The sequence below is a fragment of the Eptesicus fuscus genome, chromosome 22 (assembly GCF_027574615.1).
Source record: "Eptesicus fuscus isolate TK198812 chromosome 22, DD_ASM_mEF_20220401, whole genome shotgun sequence".
Lineage (NCBI taxonomy): Eukaryota > Metazoa > Chordata > Mammalia > Chiroptera > Vespertilionidae > Eptesicus > Eptesicus fuscus.
The window spans coordinates 3,060,256-3,082,292 of NC_072494.1; the positions used below are offsets into that span (position 1 = coordinate 3,060,256).

Genomic DNA, 22,037 nt, shown 5'->3' on the forward strand with positions numbered 1-22,037 from the left:
GGTCACCCTCGTCGGCTGAACACCTATGACGAGGAGCCACGCGGGAAGCAGTGCGACAGCAAATGCGCCGAGGCCGGCACCGCTCAGGCAGCCAGAGCGCCGACCTCCTGTAGGAGCCCGCTAAGCCCGGGACTGCAGACAGAGCAACGCAAAAACGAGCCCCCCTCCCCCCCCAGTATTTCCTGAGCGCAGGCGTGTCAGTGTTGTAAAAGGGTGTAAACAGGCCAAGAACTCAGATTCACAGCGAAGCAGAGGGGCCTTCCCGGCACTTAGAATCTGCACCTCTACTGGGGCACCTAGCAGGTGAGTGGCAGGACGCAGCGTGACTAATCCATTGTGTCTTCAAACTCAAAGTTTTAAAACTTTTATTCTGTGGTCAGCAAGTTTCCCACTTGTCAGCTTGGCTGTGAGTTGCTATTTAAAACCAAAGAGCAGCTGTACATGGCTGGCCGCACATTTCTATTAACAATCACATAACCCCAAATACAGCCACATCCGAGCTCCGAACTAGGACGTCAGCTAGGAAGACACGGCGGTTCAGGAGGAAGTCCTTCTGTGGCAGGTGAGCTGTGAGTCAGTGTGACGGACGCCCCCACCTCGGCTTGCAGCCCTCAACCCACGGCGGCCAGGGCCTCGCGGCTGCAGGAGGGACCTCGAGGCTGCAGGAGGGGCCTCGCGGCTGCAGGCAGGCAGCTGACTTCAGGAAGGAGGAAGGGTCCCGCCTGGTGCAGGCTTCATGACGAAAAGCTGCTCTTCCAGGGCTCCGGACGGTGCCACCCTCCAGCTTCCCGCCTGGTCTGCTCCACGTGTCCACATCCGGAAAACCGCCGGGGCAGCAGCAGCAGCTGACGATGGCCGAGGGAGAACCCGGGGCACAGGAAACCGAGCGTGGAGTCCGCTCGTGCTTGGTGGCTTGTGCGGCGCTTACCGGGTGAACGGGATCCGCTCCCCTTGGCGCACACAGGGCAGGGGCACCGGACAGAAATGAGCCTCCACACCGACGGCGTCTACGTGTGGGGCCCCTCGGGCACGGGAAACAGACTCAGCATCTCCACCTCCAGCGGGTGCAGGCTGCCCCCCGTGATGACCAGGGAGTGCAGCGGGCCCCCCAGCGCCACGGAGCACATCTGCTGCAGCGTGCCCGCAGCGATCTGCTGGTCTTCGGCGCCCACCCTGGCCAGGCCCACGCACAGCGTCTCCTCGGTGACCGCTAGTCAACAGAGAGAGAGATCGCCAGTCAACAGAGAGAGAGACCGCCGCTCAGTTCCACAAGCGCACTAACCCGCCGGCGGTCAAGCCAACAGCAGTGCCAACGGGACATTTAAAGGAGACCCAGATATCGCAAATCTCCTCATCGAGGACCCATGATCTGACCTAAGTCTTTTCCAAACTGTCTGCACTCGAGGATCTCCTTATAGACTAGGACGAGACAGACGCCCAGAGGCAGTCAGCGCCTTGAAACATACTGATGGGTCCTTTTAAGAGCCCCCAGCAAAATCTGCTGACCACCAACATTTTACTGTATGCTGTGCGCTGTGTCTAGACGTTAGGAATAGAAGGACAGGCTCTCATGTCTGTCCTGAAGAAAACCAGCCCTGGTCTCAGTGCTGAGCACGAGAAGCAGCAGAATAAATAGACTTTTGCCGGATAAACCTCACTGTGGAGTTCTGTACTGTAACTCCAGTTCATTTGTGAGAAACCCCACTTTCTGGGATGGCACTGCTTTGACTAGAAAGAACCCCATTATTTTTCTTTTAGTACAACTCTCGGCCGCTGAGAGTTTTAGCTGAGGGTGGACAGGAACGAGCAGGAGGCGCACAGTGACCCCCGCCTCAGTGGTGGCGGTCTATCCAGTGTACACGTCAGCCGCTCCAGCATTCACCAGCACAGGGCTGCGGTGCATGTGTGTACATGCGTGTGTGCATGTGAGTGTGAGAGCCCAGCAGTGTGTGTGTGTGTGATGTGAGAACCCAGCAGTGTGTGTGTGTGTGTGTGTGTGTGTGTGATCTGAGTGTGAGATGTGAGAGCCCAGCAGTGTGTGTGTGTGTGAGATGTGAGAGCCCAGCAATGGGGTGTGTGTGTGTGTGTGTGATCTGAGTGTGAGATGTGAGAGCCCAGCAGTGTGTGTGTGTGTGTGTGTGTGTGTGTGTGATCTGAGTGTGAGATGTGAAAGCCCAGCAGTGTGTATGTGTGTGTGTGTGTCTGTGTGTGTGTGTGTGAGAGTGAGAGTGTGTGTGTGTGTGTGTGTGTGAGATGTGAGAGCCCAGCAATGGGGTGTGTGTGTGTGTGTGATCTGAGTGTGAGATGTGAGAGCCCAGCAGGGACCCACGTACCTGGCTCTTCTCCGCGTGCTCGCTGGTTCCGAATCACTTCCAGCAGCTGCTGGGCCGCCTGGTTCACGGTCATGTAGCGAGGAGGTTCGTAGATCTTCCTGCCCCTGGGGTAGGACACAGGCTGCCATTGGTCTCAGCCGTGAAATGCCACTGTGCATGTTAATTAACCTTTTGCACTCGGATGTCGAGATTAAAATTACTCTTTGAATGTATCAATAATTTGAAATATAAAAAAATCCAAATAAATAAGTTTGTATGAAAAGAAACACCAGTTTTTTATTCTACTGCCACGCTTTGTAAAATCTGGGGTATTTAAAAAATTAAATCCCGAGTGGAATAAAGGAATCGAGAAAAAAGCAAGCGAGTGCAAAGGGTTAACCCAGCGCCCCCGGTACACCTGGGGACCACACCGGGCTCTGCTTGAAGCTCGGGTGGCACCACCGTACGCCGACGTGAAAGCACCGACGTGGGGGTTTCCCCCGGGCCCCTCAAGCTCTGCTCACTGCTCTACTGCCTTGCCTCTGCGCTCACTGGCATGCTGGCAGAAACGAAAGTCTAACGACTTGAAGATAAATGCCTAACAGTTACCTTCATTCAAATGATACCTTAGGCAGACATCATCCAAAACGAGTGCCAATTTGTCCTGTATCCCAGCTTAATTGGGTCCTATCGCGTTCACTGTCACTGCCACGTTTGACCCCCACATTCCTCTCTTCACTTCCTCCGCTAACAAAATAAACTCAACAGGAACCTCGAACATCTCAGAGAATAAGATCTGTCTACGTCTGTGTGACTCCGAAGTCTTCAGTGTTCGCTCAGTGATCAGAATAAAGACAGAGCTTGACAGCTTACAAAACAGTTGATACAGATTATTTTATGACTTTCAAAACAATTCTGAGGCAGCTGTCTGAGAGAAATATAGCACAAGCCACAAGCATCATTTTACATTTTGCAGTAGCCACATTAATGAAAGTTTAAAAAGGACAAAATCAATAATGTTTTATTTAACCCAATGTATCCAAAATGTTATATTTCAACATTCACTCCTATAAAATTATTAAAGAGTTATCTTGTACTGAGTCTTTGAAATCTGTTACATCTACACTCACATCTTGATCCAAATGCTAAATTTTCATTGGGAATACTTGATCTGCATTTAGATTTCCTAAAATTCATGGCTGTTGATAGATTTACACATTGAAGTTGTTCTAAATCTACTGGAAAGTTTTCCAATAACTGAGCCGAGTATTAGTTTTAAATTAATGAGGCTATAAATTCAGTTCCTCGGGGACACCAGCCCTATGTCAAGTGCCATCGTCACGTGGGAAGGAGCAGCCGACCGGATGCTGCCTTCTAAGAGAGAAAGTACTGTCACTCTTCTCTTCCTGAGAGGAATGAGGCTCGGGGACGGAAGTTACCTGCCCGAGAGCCATAACCACGGGCAGACTGAGGCCTCACACCCCTGTCTTCTGACGCCCCATTCATTCATTCATTCATTCATTCATTCATTCCACAAAGAGTGCCCGTGCCTGCCAGGTGCCGACCCCCGACCACGTGCTCACAAGTGAACCTGTCAAGCCCACTGCGGGTTCCGCTCCCTCACACTCCTTATCACTTCCTAAGGTGACAAGTGGCCCAGTTCTAACGGGAAGGAAAGCTGGCTTTGACAGCCTGAGAACCCTGTCCCTGAAGCGGGATCTGTGGATTGCCGAGGGATGGAAAGCATTCCCAGAGCAGGACTTACCTGATTAGGTTTTCCATCGACTGCTCCTTCACTTTGATGTCTGTAGGAAGTAAAAAACACAGTTACCTTGGGATATGATTGGTCCCTCTATCCAAGTCCTATGTGTGAACCTGAGTTTTGGGGCAACACTCTTCTCAAGTTTCCAGAAAGCTCATGTGCTTGTATTTAGCCGCTTTTCAACAGAACCACAGAGAACGGGAGCTTGTGGTTGTGCGCAGGGAATAGTCAGGAAGCAAACCCAGGCTGGTCCCGAGGCCACCCTGAGGGGATCCAAGTTCCTCTGGGAGGAGAAGACACAGGACGGAGTCTGACCAACACCGGCATGGGCGGCCCCTGACGCTGACCCTGCAGCGTGGCGTGCATGTCTACCAGCTGGTGCGATCTGGGCGTGCTCCTATCCTCCCCTGTTTTTCAGGCCCCGGAAGGTTAGTCGCAGTGCATGTAACACAAACAGCAGGGGATTCTGACTGCATGAGGACAGCGCCGTTTGCCTTCCTCTGAACGGTCAGACGTGCCCTGATGACTCAAGAAGAAACACTCTGATACCAAACAGTCATAAATGATCAGGCCTTTCCCAGCACTAACCTGGGCCAGGCCCGGGGTGCCATGGAGGCTGCCACCCGGGTCTACCCTCAGGGGGCCCGACCGTCTGCGCGTTACGCACACGGGATGCTCTGGCGCTCGGCTGCACTCGTTGGTAAAAGGTCGAAGGCAGAATCCCGCCCCGGCCTCCGAGGAACTCGGAATACAGTGGCGACAGCTGCTTCCTCTCACAGGCTCACAACAGGCAGGTCGGCCAGAGTTCGCTTTTGCAACAATAACTCGAGTGCAGCGGAGGGCTCGCGATGGCCCTCTCCAGCTCTCCCGAGTGATCACACCGTAAACGTTTTTCTTAGAAAGGGTACTTACTATAAGGTTTTCAAAATTGAATTCATTCATTCATTCATTCATTCATTCATTCACCTGGAGCTTCTAAAATGGCATTTACTACAGTAAAGATTGTAATTTAATATTTCTTTTTTTAAATGACATGCTCTACAGAATTGTATTTTAAAAATGAAGAGGATTGGCCTGGCCAGTGTGGCTCAGCGGTTAGCATCAGCCCGCAGACCAAAGGGTCGCAGGTTCAATTCCTGGCCAAGGGCACGTACCTCAGTTGCAGGTTCCTCGATGTTTCTCTCTCTCTCCCCTCCTCCTCTACCTCTCTCCCCTTCCCTCTAAAAAAACAAAGGGAAAAAAATATCCTCACGTGAGGATTAAAAAAAAAAGAAGAAGAAGAGGCATGGGAGAATTTTTATAGGTAAATGCTTTGAAATTGAATGTAAGTGGTTTCCTCTCAAGCCAGACCAGTCCAGTACTTTTCCTTTGTCGTGACCCAGGCCGCAGTCCCTCCTCTCCTACGCGCTGGCACGGGAGCTTCTGCTCAGCTCAGAGCCAGGACCCAGCGTGGCACAGAGGGTAGACACTCCACACGTGCCTCCTGAGTAAGTGTGCTCTCAGCTCGCCCACCCCCCACCTTCCACCCCCCACCCCTCCCCCACCAGCCCATCGGAAACCCCCCATCCGGGAAGTGGCTCGGGCACCAACTCCTTCCTAAGGCCTTTGTTGACCTCCCTCGGATGCTCGCTGTCCTTGGAGCTATCTGTACAACTGGTGCTACATTTTACTCATCTGCGTGGGAGTCTCTGAGGTTGCCTACCATGGTACACACCAGGCTTGGCCCAACAGTGGTCATTCAATAAGCACACACGAACTTAAAGGAGGCCCCAGGTGACTCAATGATGAGCTCTCTGGTTCGAGGATCTGGCCCCGTGCAGTCTCATACAGGGAGGGGCAGGAGGAGGGTGACGGCTGTGAGAACGTGAAACAGCTTCTTCTCGTGTTGTTATTTATTAATTATTTTTCCATCCGAATAACTGTAACCCTACTTTTGCCCCACCCCGTGTTTCACACCTTGTTCCTGCTTTTGTTAACGGAGCAGGAAAGATATATTGTTTAGCCTTGTTTGTCGTTTCCCAGGAAAGCCAAGAGGCAGCTCTTAGAGAGAGAGTTCAAGAGCCACAACTCGAGTCTGTCCTTCCTGCCTCTCCACACAATGGAGCTTAATTGTTCTTTCAAACTCCCGTGTGTGCAACAGGCTGGTCCCCACGCGAGGGCAGGACCCACGTCTGACGCTGCCTTACGGTTCCGAAGGGACCCACCCCACGTGAGCAAATACCGGCAGGCTGACCTCAACTGCCTCTCCAGGGCTTCCGAAAGGTCAGCTGCTTTTCTGCCCACCCCACCGCTCCCCTTTTTATGGCTACATGGAGAAGTCCGGGGGTGGCCTGCCTCTAAGGCTCTTCTCTCCCTGTTCCGCTGTAAAACCGCTCAGTTCTACTGTAAAACACACACAAGCGTCCAGGCTCCCATGAACCCCAACTTCCAATCAGCCAGCTGTCATACTTAACACATTGCGGACCAGTCGTTTCATTGCTAGCTTTACCCAGTGGCCAGATAAGTTTCTACTGAACAAGTACAAAAACGCTTTACATAAATGTTAAAGGCACGCTTTAAAATTAAATACCCATTGCATTTTAAAGTTATTTATTACACGTTCTTACAAGCTACTATCTTTTTAAAGTATGATACTTGGTAAAACACTGTGTAATATGAAGCGAGAATCCTCGTGATCTGTCCGCAATGTGTTAACAACAAGAAAGGAAGCCTGGCCTCTTTCCACGTTGAAAATCCGAGGACAAGGCTATGAAACTAATTACTTAATTAACAAAGTACTAACTGGCACTGACAATAAGCTGAGATGAGAACACACAGCTCCCCACATCTGTGAGATGTGAGATGTGAGCATTATGCAGAGAGAAGCATCCGAGGTCTGGTCTGGACCTAGAATTAATCAGGTGTCTGTGGGATGGAATAAAAGGAATGTGTTCTGGCTGGAACTGAGTAAGAGTTAAAGATTTTCTGTGCCCAAGGGTCATAAGACCAAGTCTGAGAAAAGAATCTACAGAAACCCTTCAACCAATGAGTCAACTTCCATACTATTTCCTGCACCGCTGCCCTGTGCCCGAGCTCTAGACGCTGGGGAGAAGGCAGGGAAGAAACCCGACAAGTTAATAAAGTAATTCAAGTGGGGGTAAGACGGAAAAATAAATAAACTAAAACCAGGTAACGGGAAGGAGACCCCTGGGGATACCACGGACACATTAGAGGAGGTAATAGTCACTACAGATCATGTGTGAAGGGCAAGACAATAACTCCTTTAGGGCCTGAGGGCCACAGGCCTGAGTCCCGGCCACTTACGGCTGCCACCGGGCGCGGACGCAGCCACGGGTGACGCATGAATCCGGGACAGGCGTCAGGTACAGAGTGGGACCAGCTCCCGAACTACTCGAGGGATCAGCCTCCCGTTCCTGCCCCCGAGAAACGCACACGTGGCTCCGAGGGGCCCACACGCCCTTACCCAGGAGGCACAGCGTGTGCATGCCGTTCTGTCTGTTCTTCTTCACTTTGTCAAAGAAGCTCTCCGGTCTCCACGTGTCTGTCCAGAAAACAATGGACACCGTCTCTCCAAACTTATACAGCTAGAAAAAACACACAACCCTCGTTAAGATGGGACCATGCGCCGAGCGCTGGTTCACAGGTGACAACCAAAATAAAAAGCGAGACGCGGACTTGAGATGGGGGTGGCTGGGTGGGTGGCGACCAAATCCGTCCCCAAACGGAAAAGGCAACTAAGTTCTCGTGGCCCAGCAGCGGCATGCTGCCGACGCGCCTAGGGTCTGTATGTGGTACAGGCTCATAACCCGTTCGTGACTCAGCGAGGCAGCTGCTAAAAACACCGCAGCACGAAGCATCTGGTAAGAAACAAACCAACAGGGACCCCTGAGCAGTCGGCGGGGTTCACAGGGGAACGGTGTGATCCTTACCTAACAGGTGAGACCACCGAGGATCGGAAGGAGCAAATGACTTGAGGTCTCGGGGCTAGTTAGGAAAGAAGAACCTGGCACCCAGGTCCGAGGAAGGGCCCCCCGCCCCGGCCCCTCAGTAAACGTCCCCCCCGCACCTCCCTCCGGCCCCTTGCTGTGCATGCGCACTGGCCATTTGCAACGATGCTCGTGGCTGCATCCTGACAAGTTCAGCTGTTTGCATTCTAAAGAGAATGCTGGGCGTCTGGGATCAGATTTTGAAATATAAGTCTTAACCCTATTAAAACCCTGTAAGGGAAAACGATTGTTCAGGAAAATTATACAGGCCACCACACAGAAACACTTTAAAGGGGCGTCGGTATTTCAGGAGCCCTGGAGGCGAGGGCCTCATTCCCAGAGAAAGGGACGGGGCGTTGAAGCGGGCATTGCGATGCTGGTCACACACAGGCACTGGCCGCCCCATTCTCTCCGAACCGCCGGATTCGGGGGATTAAAGGGAACCTCCCGCCAGCGCTGCTTCCTGGACCCTGATTTACGGGCTGTAACCATTCCCAGGCCTGCGGTGGCGCGAACTTCTTCAATGAATCCCGGAACATTACGCAAACAGTTTCACCATTTGGATGCCAGTACCTCAAGGAACAGAAGGGCCCGTCTTTGTGTGGTTGCACAACCCAACACCTGCCGGGAAACTGAAAAGCAGCTGGAGCAACAGCGCAGTGACGAGAACCGAGGCTGCAGGTGACCATCTCCCCTGCAAACACTGCTGACCCAAAACTAGACGTGAAGGCCATAACAGACCTGGCTTCTACAGATCAAGGCACGCTTTTGTCTGTTTGTTTGTTTTAACCTGGAGTAAGTTACACAGAAAGCCGTTTATCTAACTTGATATTGGATAATAGATTTGTCTGTTGAAGATAAAAACTCAACTCAAAATGGGCCATTTGGTTCTATGTAAAACACCATCTGGTTAGAGTGAGAAGATACACAGTAAGGCACATGTTAGGTATCTGGTTAGAGTGAGAAGATACACAGTAAGGCACATGTTAGGTATCTGGTTAGAGTGAGAAGATACACAGTAAGGCACATGCTAGGTATCTGGTTAGAGTGAGAAGATACACAGTAAGGCACATGTTAGGTATCTGGTTAGAGTGAGAAGATACACAGTAAGGCACATGTTAGGTATCTGGTTAGAGTGAGAAGATACACAGTAAGGCACATGTTAGGTATCTGGTTAGAGTGAGAAGATACACAGTAAGGCACATGTTAGGTATCTGGTTAGAGTGAGAAGATACACAGTAAGGCAGACGCTAGGTATCTGGTTAGAGTGAGAAGATACACAGTAAGGCACATGTTAGGTATCTGGTTAGAGTGAGAAGATGCACAGTAAGGCACATGTTAGGTATCTGGTTAGAGTGAGAAGATACACAGTAAGCACGTTAGGTATCTGGTTAGAGTGAGAAGATGCACAGTAAGGCACATGTTAGGTATCTGGTTAGAGTGAGAAGATACACAGTAAGGCACATGTTAGGTATCTGGTTAGAGTGAGAAGATACACAGTAAGGCACATGCTAGGTATCTGGTTAGAGTGAGAAGATACACAGTAAGGCACACGCTAGGTATCTGGTTAGAGTGAGAAGATGCACAGTAAGGCACATGTTAGGTATCTGGTTAGAGTGAGAAGATACACAGTAAGGCACATGTTAGGTATCTGGTTAGAGTGAGAAGATACACAGTAAGGCACACGCTAGGTATCTGGTTAGAGTGAGAAGATACACAGTAAGGCACATGTTAGGTATTTGGTTAGAGTGAGAAGATACACAGTAAGGCACATGTTAGGTATCTGGTTAGAGTGAGACGATGCACAGTAAGGCACGTTAGGTATCTGGTTAGAGTGAGAAGATGCACAGAAAGGCACATGTTAGGGAGCAAGGGGTGATGACCTCAGGTGAGATGGAGGCTGTGAGTGCTGTCAGGGCAGCACCTCCCTCTGACCGAGCACCTGCGGGGACTTCCGCAGAGAGGGAGTCAGCGGGATTAGAGGAAGGGTAAGACTTAGGCTGTGGCAGCTGCGCCCTGGGGAAGGCTGAGAGGGCAGGGACAGAGGAACAACAGTAGGAAATCTTGGGCAATATTTAAAACGGCACTGAGCAACTTACCTAAAAATAACTACTGCCCGACTTGCCTCCAACCAGCATCTCTACCTTATGACATCTCCCCATAAGCCAACCCGTCCGGTCCAGCTCTGCAGTGTCCATTCCTGTCCGTTCCTACTCAGCAATGTGCCTAGACACGGACTCGATTCTTCTTCCCGGAGAGCCCTCAACACCACTTGCCTGAAAGATGTTAATAGTTTTCTGACTCGTCTCACTGCTACCAGTAGTCCCTTCATTTCCAAAGCACAGATGCTGTGCAAACTCCATTTCATAATTAGGCTTTAATGCTTTCATTATTTTATATCCATGTAAAAACTATTCTGTCACTTTTAAGTTAAAAAATATCTTCTCTGCACATGGAGAAATGAGTAAATTTAACTTGCTAAGACCACTACTAAGCCCCACACATATCTCTTCTATGTCTGTGCTTTCGAAATCAGATCAGTTAAGTCTGTGAAGTGAAAGAGAGCTGAGCTGGCAGACTTGTCAAAAAGCGCCACTAAACCACATAATCGCGCGTTACTGGTTTTCCATACAGAATCCTGGTCTTGGCGTTGGTTTTTAATCCTCATGCATCTGCTGAGCATTGACGCCACGCGGACTTTTGCTGACGCTGGAAAGACTGTGCACAGGGCCGCACACGAGGTACATAAAACCGAACAACTAGGCAGACAGAAGATGACGAGATTTATATTCTCACACACAAATGAGCGAACCCACATAGGAACTAAATGAAAGGATTATAATTTAAAGCACATAATCCCAAAGACGAGACACTACTTGGGGGAATAAATACATAAATAAATAAGCAATTCAACGCAGCGGATACTTGTTGCATATCAATTATATGCATGGCACCGTGATGAAGTGCCATGGGAGGCGGAGTCCGTGATATAACACACACACACACACACACACACACACACACACACACACACGGCACTCAGCACTGTGCACAGGATGGGTTTACCAGGATTGTCTGAGTAGGAGAATGGCACAATCAGGTCCAAACAAAAAACCAACTATAAATGGAGGAGAATGATGGCTATCAAAACAGGGATTAAGAGTTCTAGTGGAAACGGAAAGGAAGGAAAAAATGTTTTCTTATGCCCATTATTTAGCAGGCGGTCAAAACTAATTCCGCAGAGACTCACAGACTAGAGCGCGAATTGGCCGAGTCCTCCGAGGCTACGTCACTGCGCAGGGCGCGGTCCACTTACGACCTGGCTTAGCCTTTGTGCTGGGTTAGGCTGTCACCTCCACAGCAGCCCCGGGACAACAAGAAAGCCCAGGCGATGCCTTTGAAAACCGACAGGGAGAGCTGCTCTGAGGTCCGCATGCTGCTGTCACAAGCAGAAACCCCTTACATCAACAGAGCAACAGATGGCCACAAGCGAGGTCACTTGCGCAACAGCCGCAGAAAGTGGATGTGCCACGTCATGACGAGAACATTTTACAACCTTGACCTGAAGTCAACCACAACCGAAAACGCAGGCTTTGGTTGTGTTAATCGTTAAAATGTTTTATTGTAATTACAGAAACAGTCAACGCCACATTACGGCACCGTGTTATTTTCTGCGCTACCCTTGATCCCCTTCTCAGTTAACACGGCCTGCTCTACCCCATGCATTCTCTGGCTGCCTGCACAGCGAGCAGTGTCCCCATTGAGCAAGCCACTGTGACCTCGGGCTCTTTTTCCGGAGCACTTAAGGTAACTCAGAGCCCGTCAGTGAGTCCGAGCGGTGCCAACTTCCTGCCAGTGCCCGCACTTGTCTACAGAACATTTCAGAGACTCATGGACGGCAGAGATGGAAAAGGCCAGTTAGTTGATCACACCTGCCCACTCTGCCAGCAGAAGCATGCAAAGGAAGAAATCCTACCACTTCATGCCATTTTAACGACGCACATTACTAATAATTACAGTGCTGTTTATAGTATGTGATTTCATCCTAAAATCACTTGTTTTTTAAAGCAGTATTTCTTTTCCAAAATTCAGACGGCGTTACAGGGATCCAGACAGCGATGTTACCACACCCAAAGCCAATACGACGAAGCTAAGCATTGAATTCAGGTGAACAACACCTCCAAGCACCAGCCACTGGCAAGGCCGCAGCCCTGCTGGGCGTTTTGAGAGACAGGCGACGAGAACCAGGGGCCCCGCCCTCGTGTTTGTCACCTGTAAGGTACTCGTCTGTGATAGTGAACACATACAGCTATTGTGATCATTCCAAGAAAAGGACAAGATAACATGGAACAAGGAAACAGTTGTTTGCTCTAACCCCTCAGAACCAAGATTGCTGGACTAAAAATAACTAACTTTACACACCAATAACCACAACGTTGGCTTAAAAGCTTACTCTCCATGGCTTTGGACTCTTTCATAGATTCTTTTAGGAAATGCTGCAGCCCAGGCCCTTATGGCACAGAAGGTAACACCGCATGGCAAAGCGTGGGCTCCGAAACGCGCAGCAAGGCATTCGGGAGAAGGTAAGGCTTCTGGAGTAACGAGCCACTTTAATTAGATTACATTTACTTCTCAGGTAGGCACACATTAATGTAAGATTAAAATCTTTCTCTAGTTAATTTCAATGGTCTATTCAAAGTGGGGAGGGGGGACCTAAGTTATAGAAAAACAGTATAAAAAGTTTTAGTATTAAAAAACTGAGTACACACAAATGTAGTATAAGACAATAATGTCTTATAGTCCATGAAATATAATAATTGTAAAAAAAATAGCCCTTTTTTAAAAAACCACTTCCTGCGTGGTTACCTGTAGACCGCAGCAGCCCACGGCGTTGAGGATGGAGGCGTTGTGGATGACGCGGTACGGGATGCCCAGGCTGGTGGCCCTCAGAATCAGATCGCTGTGTGTCGTGGCCCTGGGATGAGAACAGACCGGGTTGGGGTCAAGTAACCAACTGACGTTTTAAGACAGTAAAGCCGCAATATGTCATGCGTTCATGTCCATCAGGGCCGCGGGCACTGCTTTCCCGCGGTTCCTGGGCTCGCGGCAGGAACAGTCAGTGTGCACACGCCCTTCGCGAGGCTGCCCGCACCTGTAACACAAGTCAAGCAGCCGTGGCAGCTGCAGGGAGACGGGCAGCTTGCCTTGCTCTCCTGTCCCGTGGACACCTGCACACACACCCGTGGGTGGATCCCAGCAGCTGAACGCGGGAGCAGCGACTCCCAAACCTTTCAGGGTCAGGGCCCAAATATGGCAGAGCCAGAGCTACTTCTTGGTCTCTGCTCTGTTCCGAGGGGTGTTTTTTGTACTTGAAATCCAACATGGCAGGATACACAGAGCGTGTGCATAGCCTGTCGATCTTGGTGGTTGCAGTTAGAGCTGGAGCTGATAGAATCAGCCGGATTTCACCCCCATCCAGCAGTCACATCTATAATAATAAAAGCGTAATATGCAAATTGACCAAACGGCTGAACAGCAGAACGACCATCCAGACGACCACGCCATGACACCCACTGGTGCCAGGCCAGCCAAGGCGGGTGCAATGCGATTGGTCAGGGAGCCCCGCCATCACCCCACGATCGTCCTGCAGAGGGAGGCCCAGGCCACCGACCATTGGGCTGCAGCGGGTGGGCAGGGCCTCCTTCTGTTGGGGCAATCCATCACGGAGCCCCGGCTGGGTGGTCAGGGCCTCCTTCTGTTGGGGCAGCTCCATGATCGATTGCCCCAAAGAGGGAGGCCAAGGCTACCTGGCTGGCAGTGCTGTGGCGGGTGGGGCGGGGCCTCCCACTGTGGAGCAATTGATTGAGTGGCTCCTGGACTGCGAGAGGGAGCAGGCTGGGCTGAGGTCACCCCCTCCCCCAGTGCATGAATTTCATGCACCGGACCTCTAGTTATATACAACTGTCTTCCCTGTTGCCTTTCCTTTTTTGAGGTGAATCTAATGCTTATAATTAGGTAGATTGTGGTGAAGAGAGAATATACAGGGGTGGGCAAATGTAGGTGTACAGTTGTAATACAAACAACTATAATAATAAATAACAATGCCAGAATAAACTGTTTTGTGTACTCACCACTGTACGCCTACTTTTGCCCGCCCTGCATATACATATAAATGCAGAGACTCTGAAATGTGCCACATGGCTTCAGACGGCATTACTAAAGAGGCCTTTCCCCCTGAAAGCCCGGGCCTGCTGGGCCGGCAACATTAGCATGTGTGAGACGCTCGGACAAGGCATACCAAGTAGGATGATCAAGGGCTGGCACCCCAGGAGGCCGTCACAAGCAGATTAACGAAGGCCCCCCAGGGAGGCCTGTTTTTAATCATCCACATACAATAAAAACTAGTACGAAAATCAACCATTAATTTGATTTAGAGTAGGCTTTTAAAAAATAACACGGATGGCAGTTGTAAAAAAAATGTTCTTAATAGCACAGCCAACAGAATTTCACGACTTATCACTAAGATGAAGGAAGACTGAATTATGGACTTTGGTGAGTGATTTAAATAGATGAGCAGGAAGGAAATCTGGTTGAAAACTGTATCTCTATCACGAGTTCATTTAAAATGACCAGATGCGGTTGGGGTGCTAGAAGACTTAATGACCTGGCAAAGGGCTTTGATTCTGTGGAACTGACATGAATGTGATTAAATAAGCCCCCCAGATTTCCGCTATAAAAATGTGACGATAACTGGTATTTTATCATCACGATTATCTAGATTATATTGCTTTCATGAGAAGGAAAAAAACTGGTTTGAGACACAGGCTTGAACCAGTATACTAAGCACTCCTTCCATGCCAGGGCTCAGGAAAATGCTTCATTTATGGGAGCTGGAAAAGTGTGTGTGTGTGTGTGTGTGCGCGCGCGCGCACGCGCACGCAAAGACAAACATTACCATTTCTGGGCACGTGGCTCTGTCACAATCATACACACACACACACACACACACACACACACACACACAGACTTTGAATAGTCACATGCCCAGAAATGGTAATAAATGTGTCTTCATATGCTTGTTCCTTGGAATTGCTAAGAAGGCAAGTTTAAGAGGAGATCCAAGAATGTTTTGATCAATGGCATCAATAAAATAACCAACATCATGGTGACCAATTTGAATGTGTAGCACTTGGTATGCTTCTGGTAAATTTTATTTGATGGAAACATTAGTTTGCAGACATTGTACTGCCATGTTTGATAGAAGTATGGCTGGAGACCTGGAAATTCACTAATATTTGCAATGACCTGGTAAAAATGATACTCTCATGAACTACCGGAAGCTATAAACTGGCACCATCCTTTGGAAAACTAATTTGACACGGTAATGTCCACGTTTGAAACTTTTGACCGTTTTTTTTCTTGGTATTTTAAACCTACTTGAGAGAATTCTACCTAATGAAAGGGAAGTATGCAAATAACCATCACTCCGTTACGCCCACGATTGGGCCGGCAGCAGGCTGGGGGCGGGACTTGGGGTGGCCAATTGGGCTGACGGCCGGCACCGCGGGAGGACCGATGGAGCCGGCGGAAGGCGCTGGTGGTGGAACTTGGGGTGGCCGATTGCGTGGCTGCTGGCACCAGTTTTCCGCCAGCAGCAGTTTTCCTCTGGCCACCCGCCGATTGGAGTGCCTCCCGATCGGAGTTCCTCTCGGGATGGCCGATCGTGCTGGCGGGAGGCGCTCCGATCGGCGGGTGGCCAGAGGAAAACTGCTGCTGGCGGAAAACTGGTGCCAGCAGCCAGGTGAAGGAAGGTCTATTGCACGAAACTTCGTGCAACGGGCTTCTAGTCTATAATAATAAAAGTATAATATGCTAATTAGACTGGACAGCCGAATGACCTTCTGGATGTCCTTCCAGACAACCTTCTGGATAAAGCCGGGACTGTGATGGCCGAGGTACGCCGCTGGGGCTACAAGGGCCAAGCCCCTTGCACGAATTTCATGCATCGGGCCTCTAGTCTACCATAAGAAAACAATCTAACGTGTGGGGATGGGAAAGTGGGAGAGAAGAATCCTATACATTAATCCCCATGTGGCAGGCTTTAATTACAATGAAGAAACAAATGGCTAATGATAACAGTGTGGACGCTTACTGGACAGTTAGGAGGGCCCAAAACTGTCCAAATGCATCACATGAGGTGGAAACACCCCAATGACCTACCTGAGGGCACCCGGAAACAGGTGAAGGTGTATTTTTGCATGTGTACGTCATGAGGGAAAAGGCACTCACATAAGGATAAAAAAACCATGTGATCATTTATGTTATACTAGAGGCCCGATGCACAAAGATTCGTGCAAGAATGGGCCTTCCTTCCCCTGGCTGCCCGCACCGCCTTTGCTCTGGCCGGAGCCGCCTTTCTACCTTCCCATGCTGCCCAGAGGCCCAGAGCGGCTGGGGCGGTGCAGAAAGCCTGTGACGTCGCCAAGGCGACGATGCAAGCGTCTCACCCCTCCCCCCCCCCGCCGCTCGGCGCCCGCATATGCAAATTAACCCACCATCTTTGTTGGTTAATTTGGTTACCCACTCCTGATTGGCTGGTGGGCGTCGTGAAGGTATGGTCAATTTGCATTTTTCTCTTTGATTAGTGTAGATATTACTTTATTACAACTTAAAAATATTTTTAAAAGAATTTAAGATTGTACAATTTTCCCTTTTTTAAAAAAATTTTAACCAAACAAGGGGAAAGGGGCTGAAAATGTAAACAAAGGACACGTTTCCTGCTGTCGTCCACAAAGAGGCATTGCGCTGCCTTGCTGCATCCTGTATTCCCTTCCTGGTTTGCCCATATCATCCGCCCATATGCTAATTCTTCAAGGCCCAAGTAAAATTTACACATCCCCTCCCATCCTGTCTCCAATTACTGTATCCTCAACTATTATATCCCAATAGTCATCCAGTGGGTGAATGAAAAATAACCAGAGTGCAGCAATTACTACATAAATTGGAATCCAGGATTATACCTGGTCAGTCACTGACATGGGACAAATTAATTGCCTAAGAATCCAAAAAAAGAGAGGGGGCACTTACTCCTGAATGAAATAAGAGAGGGTTCATGGAAGAGGTGGCACATGAGCAGGGTCTCAGAGAATCTACTGTTCTACTAAATAGAAACTGGGGGTGACGGCAGCTAACGCCGCTGTATGGTACGTTTGAAAGGATCCAAGTCTAATAATGATACCCAATCCCTGGCACGTCATATGGATATAAATCACTTTCTTTCTAACAGACACATGCACACCATAACTCCATTCTTTTGAAAAACATCCTTGGTGGTGGGCTCACAGTGATTAGATTATCCTGATGTTCCTTAAACGTGTGACATAAATCTCGGGTCACCAGCTGGAGACAAAGAACTCTTCTGTCCGGCTTGACATCAGAGATTGATGATGCCCGACAGACAAGGGGAGGCCCATCTTCTTAGTCATGGGGAGGGACAGGGCTCCCCGTGGGCATGATAAATTGAAACCTGAGCTTGATAGATGCTGAATTCGAGGCAAGTAAAGGGGCAGCAATATTGTGAGAGATGAGAGGATTAGACAGGAAAAGGCCTAGACAAAAGGAAGCAGAGATGCTTGCAATTTACCTGTGAAACAAATGGCAGGTAGGACGCTCGATAACGTAACACGCTTACTTAAGCGTGATAGACTAGCTCCGTCACTGGCCTCGGTGACCACCTCAAGCACAGCAGAAGCAACAGTACACACCCCTCTGCATAGGAGCACGCCCCTCCCAAGCACCTCTTCTTCATTAACATCGAATATGCTGAAATTCAAACTACACGTTTTTAGACAGAGCACATGCAAACAGTGTCCCCCATCAAAACCTGGCAGGTAAAAGGTTTTCAATGTAACAGAATGATTCTTATTGATTAAAAAAAAAAAAAAAAAGGAAATGCAATTAAAATGCGAATACCTGCTTTGACTTACCCAAATGGATCACCAACCACAAGGAATGCGACATCGCTGACATCAGCATCCTTTAAAATATTATCGGCTTCTTGCTCCACTTCTTCTCTGTCAGCGAGAATCAATTTCCTTCCGTAGAACTCTTCCTGTGGATATAAGTCCAGTATCAAAATGAGACAGCAGGGGAGCATTTCAACACATGTGCACCCATCTTTGCCTGGGGCTGGTGTAGATGATTTTGGCAGTTACCCAAACAGACCATCGAATACAACTCATCACTGAGCTAGCAGTCTATATGAGGTTGCAATTAAACTCTGTCTTTGGGGCTCTCTTCATATCCCAAAGGAGGCAGACCTCCTGACATCTGAGGCTTTCTGCATCTTAAATCTACCTCTAAATTTGGATCGAGTAAACCGGGCAGAACATTGTAGGGTAAACAGGGAATCTGTATGTACGCCTGAGCCTTCCTTCAGAAACACAGTACTACAGAACAACTGTATTAAACAATAATTATAAATGTACATGGTAGTTTGGGTTTTGTTAAATTTTCCCTGGGAAAATCTAGGAGACCTTGGCTTAAAAGGTCACACCAATGACAAATGAGAGAAAACGAAGATTTAGTTGTTTATAGGAGCAGCAAACATTCCGATCTAATTGCGGGAAAGACTAATTTAAAACTGCATGTCCTAGTTACTGCCAAGAAAGAAGAGAGGCAGGGGAAAAAGAGAACTCTGGAACGTACAGGAAGCCTCCATACGAAGTGCTCCGGGAGCGTATCCCCGGATGTCAACTCAGGAGAAGGAACCCCGGTACCGGCCTTCCTTGGAGGGCAGCGTGGGGGCGAGGAGAGGGCCTGCTGTGCTGGCGGTCGGGCAGTGGTTACAGCTACTCCGCAAGGTCAGGAGTCTTGTAACGGACTTCCTGGGCAGTGACGTGCGATTCAAACGCAGTGAGCGTGGATGCATAGCTAAGCAATACCATTCCTGACGTACGGATAAAGTTTGCTAGAATCACAAGGATTATGTGACAAGGATGATATCCTGAGTCCCACTTTGTAAGGATTGCTGTAATGAAGGAGTGTCTGGTTCTCAGTGACCGGCCAAACAGCTGACTAAACGGACATATGAGTCAGCATCTGGAGATGAAGGCTATCGTTCCACGAGGGATTGATAAGTGTTCCTAATGCTTAACTAGGATCTGTTTCTCCAACGTGAAAGGAAGATCCTCTCCTCTGCGATTCTTAGAGAGAATGTTCTGGAGGTTCCCAGTGACCATGATGGTTTTACGGACGAAAGATGTTCTTTATTTTCGCCTTCACCACACACATCTAGATGGAGTGACTCTTGAACAGGGACCAGAACCTCACCTTTTAAGTCATTTTCTGAGATTCAGATTCCGGGTAAGGACAGATGGGGAAGAAGGGAATAGAGGTCATAGCTGATGGCCACAGTTTTCTCAGTGCAGACTCCTTCACTGTCCTTTTCTCTGTCCCTCCCATATCAATCCACAGCTTTCAACAGGCCCAGGAGAGAGTGAGCTGGTGTCCAGGGAAAGTCGGTTAGGAAGAGAGAGAGGGAATAGATACACCGGGAGGAAAAGGAAGATATTTTAGTTATGCCCAAGAACGAATATAGTGAACACTGAGCTTTTCTCCTCCATGCTCTGGCTCACGGTTATATTTTCTTCAGCAAGAAATGCTCTCGCCCTGGCCGGTTTGGCTCAGTGGATAAAGCGTTGGCCTGCGGACTCAAGGGTCCCAGGTTCGATTCCAGTCAAGGGCATGTACCTCGGTTGCGGGCACATCCCCAGTGGGGAGTGTGCAGGAGGCAGCTGATCGATGTTTCTCTCTCGTTGATGTTTCTAACTCTCTATCCCTCTCCCTTCCTCTCTGTAAAAAAATTGATAAAATATATAAAAATTAAAAAAAGAAAGAAATGCTCTCGCTCACCCCCTTGTTAAATCTTATCTACAATAACAACATGTGTACTAATTATCTTACATTGGGCTCACTCTGTGGTCAGGCACTGTTCTGAAAACGTATGTAGTTACAGGAGTTCATTGAGTCTTTACCACAGTAGGAGGCAGGCAGTGTGTTTTTATCCCCTTTACAGATAAGAAGAGCACAGAGAAGCTGCATGACTGCCTGGGGCACAGAACCTTAGCCGACTGCACAGCTTCGCAGGCACCAAACGGGGCACAGCCAGGCCGAGTTCAGTGAGCTCCGCTCTCTGCAGGGAGCTGGGGCCCTGAAGTTAGTCCCTCTGGCCAGGAGGACGGAGGCACAGCTTCCTCCATTTGCCCTGCAGAGCTGCATAAGTCTGACCATTTTCTATTTGCACCACGAGATAAATGTGACTAAAAGAAACAAAACAAAGCAAAAAGACTAGGAATGCATTGTTTTGAAACAAAGCTCAAATCCCACCTATTCCATAGTATGCCCTGACCATCCCAGCACGAAGCAACATCTATCCCAATTATAATGAATAACTAGTTAATTATTTAACATTCTACTACCTAGTTGGTGAAAGCGAGAATGTGGACTTAAATAAGATCATGTAAGTTTTTTCCAGCAATATAATTTTACAGTTTCCCCCTCCCACTGCCATCATGAGTTACTCCTTAAATGGTCCACTATTATTTATGTCCTCCTGGGTATAATACAGATATATCATGAGCCACTTGCAAACAAACATCATAGTCTATGTCTCTGTATCGTGCACACAGGTACATTATACCAAAGGCATATATTTATCCACAGAAATTGCCTAAAGAAATTCAAGATGTATACACCAAAATTAGATTCGCCAATCTCTAGTTTAACCTTGAATACTAGAGAATATAGAAATGGTACTGCCTGTTCGGCTGTGACGCTGAGAGGATAGAAAACCTGAAATTTTCTAGGGCACCTTTTCGTTTGGAAGAGTTGCTAGACTAGGCAATTGTAAAATTCCCTCCTTCCTCCTATAACCTGCTCATCGGTCCTCTGCATCTTAATTTACATTGCACTTGGAGTTTGACGATGAACCTAAACTTACTCCCTCCTCCAAAATTCAACGAGCCCTCAATGACAGCCAGCTGTAACGTATGATACACCAACAAATGCCGTGGCTACTACACCAGGATCACGCAACACATACAGGCGTTTGGGTACAAGCCTTACTGGGAGCTGTCTATTTAAAGGTAAGACCTCTCTCGATAGACACAGGCAGAAGGGCAATTACCACTCCCTATGGAAATACTTGGAGGGGGAGGCTCTCAGCGTGGTTTCTGAATAGGTAGCCAACTCATGGACGCTGGATCCGCCCCTCATGAGCCCTCCACTCACAAAGGATTTCTCCGAGATCTCACGAAATAAGGGATTCTGATAACCAACCCCAGGAGTGAAAACAACTCTCCCTTCCTGTTTACTGGAGAAAGCCACAAAATTAGGCTTTAAAAGTAAGACAAAACGCTCTTTCACCTCCAGGTCACTTGACTGGTGTACAATCCCACTCTCCCCCAAACCCTAAAGGAGCCCGGGATGTCTTTGAAAGGGTTTGACAAGCAGACCCGCAAATCCGGTTCCGCTCGGTGCTGTCATGGAATCGGCTGCTGGACAGCAATCTTCCCCGCAGGCTGGCACCTACCAGGGCTTCCTTCCCCACGGTCAGGACCGAGGTGTAGGCTTCCAGGTACACGCGGCTGCAGCGCCTCACCACTTCCAGGCCCTTGACTGTGATGTCCTTGGCATCGCCCAGGCCCAAGCCGATCAGGTAAAGCATTTCCAAGTCCAGGGCGGGAGGGAGACTGCAGGACAAATGGACAAGAAAGACAGGTGTCAGCTACCCCGAGGATACCCGAAGTCTAGCGATGCACACGAAGAGGAAAACCAACACTCACCTGGAGGCTCCGCGGGTCCCAAAGGAGGGAGGCTGGGTTCCCGCCTCCTAAATAAGGATCGGATAGGAATCAATGTTCCTAAGCAGCCCTGGCCCGCCTTTCCTCCTGCTCCCCAAACCGAGCAGCAATCACC

General features: G+C 49.0%; 1 protein-coding gene across 1 annotated transcript; it reads right to left on the reverse strand.

The window, feature by feature from the left end:
• Positions 1–354: 354 nt before the first annotated feature.
• Positions 355–21,804, reverse strand: DPH5 (diphthamide biosynthesis 5). Its single transcript, XM_054711557.1, has 7 exons — positions 21,652–21,804; positions 18,047–18,171; positions 12,927–13,035; positions 7,538–7,658; positions 4,078–4,117; positions 2,334–2,437; positions 355–1,210 (listed from the first exon to the last, which is right to left on the reverse strand). The coding sequence occupies exons 1-7, from the start codon at positions 21,784–21,786 to the stop codon at positions 1,008–1,010; spliced, it is 837 nt and encodes a 278-aa protein (XP_054567532.1). The 5' UTR covers positions 21,787–21,804; the 3' UTR covers positions 355–1,007.
• Between the last annotated feature and the right edge of the window lie 233 nt (positions 21,805–22,037).

Bases quoted from the DNA above. Each gene is read 5' to 3' on its own strand.
- DPH5 (XM_054711557.1), bottom strand. From the start codon at position 21,786: ATGCTTTACCTGATCGGCTTGGGCCTGGGCGATGCCAAGGACATCACA. The intron at 2,438-4,077 runs GTAAGTCCTGCT...GTCCTACCCCAG, and splicing joins TCGATGGAAAACCTAATCAG to GGGCAGGAAGATCTACGAAC. The intron at 1,211-2,333 runs GTACGTGGGTCC...TCTGTTGACTAG, and splicing joins AGCACGCGGAGAAGAGCCAG to CGGTCACCGAGGAGACGCTG.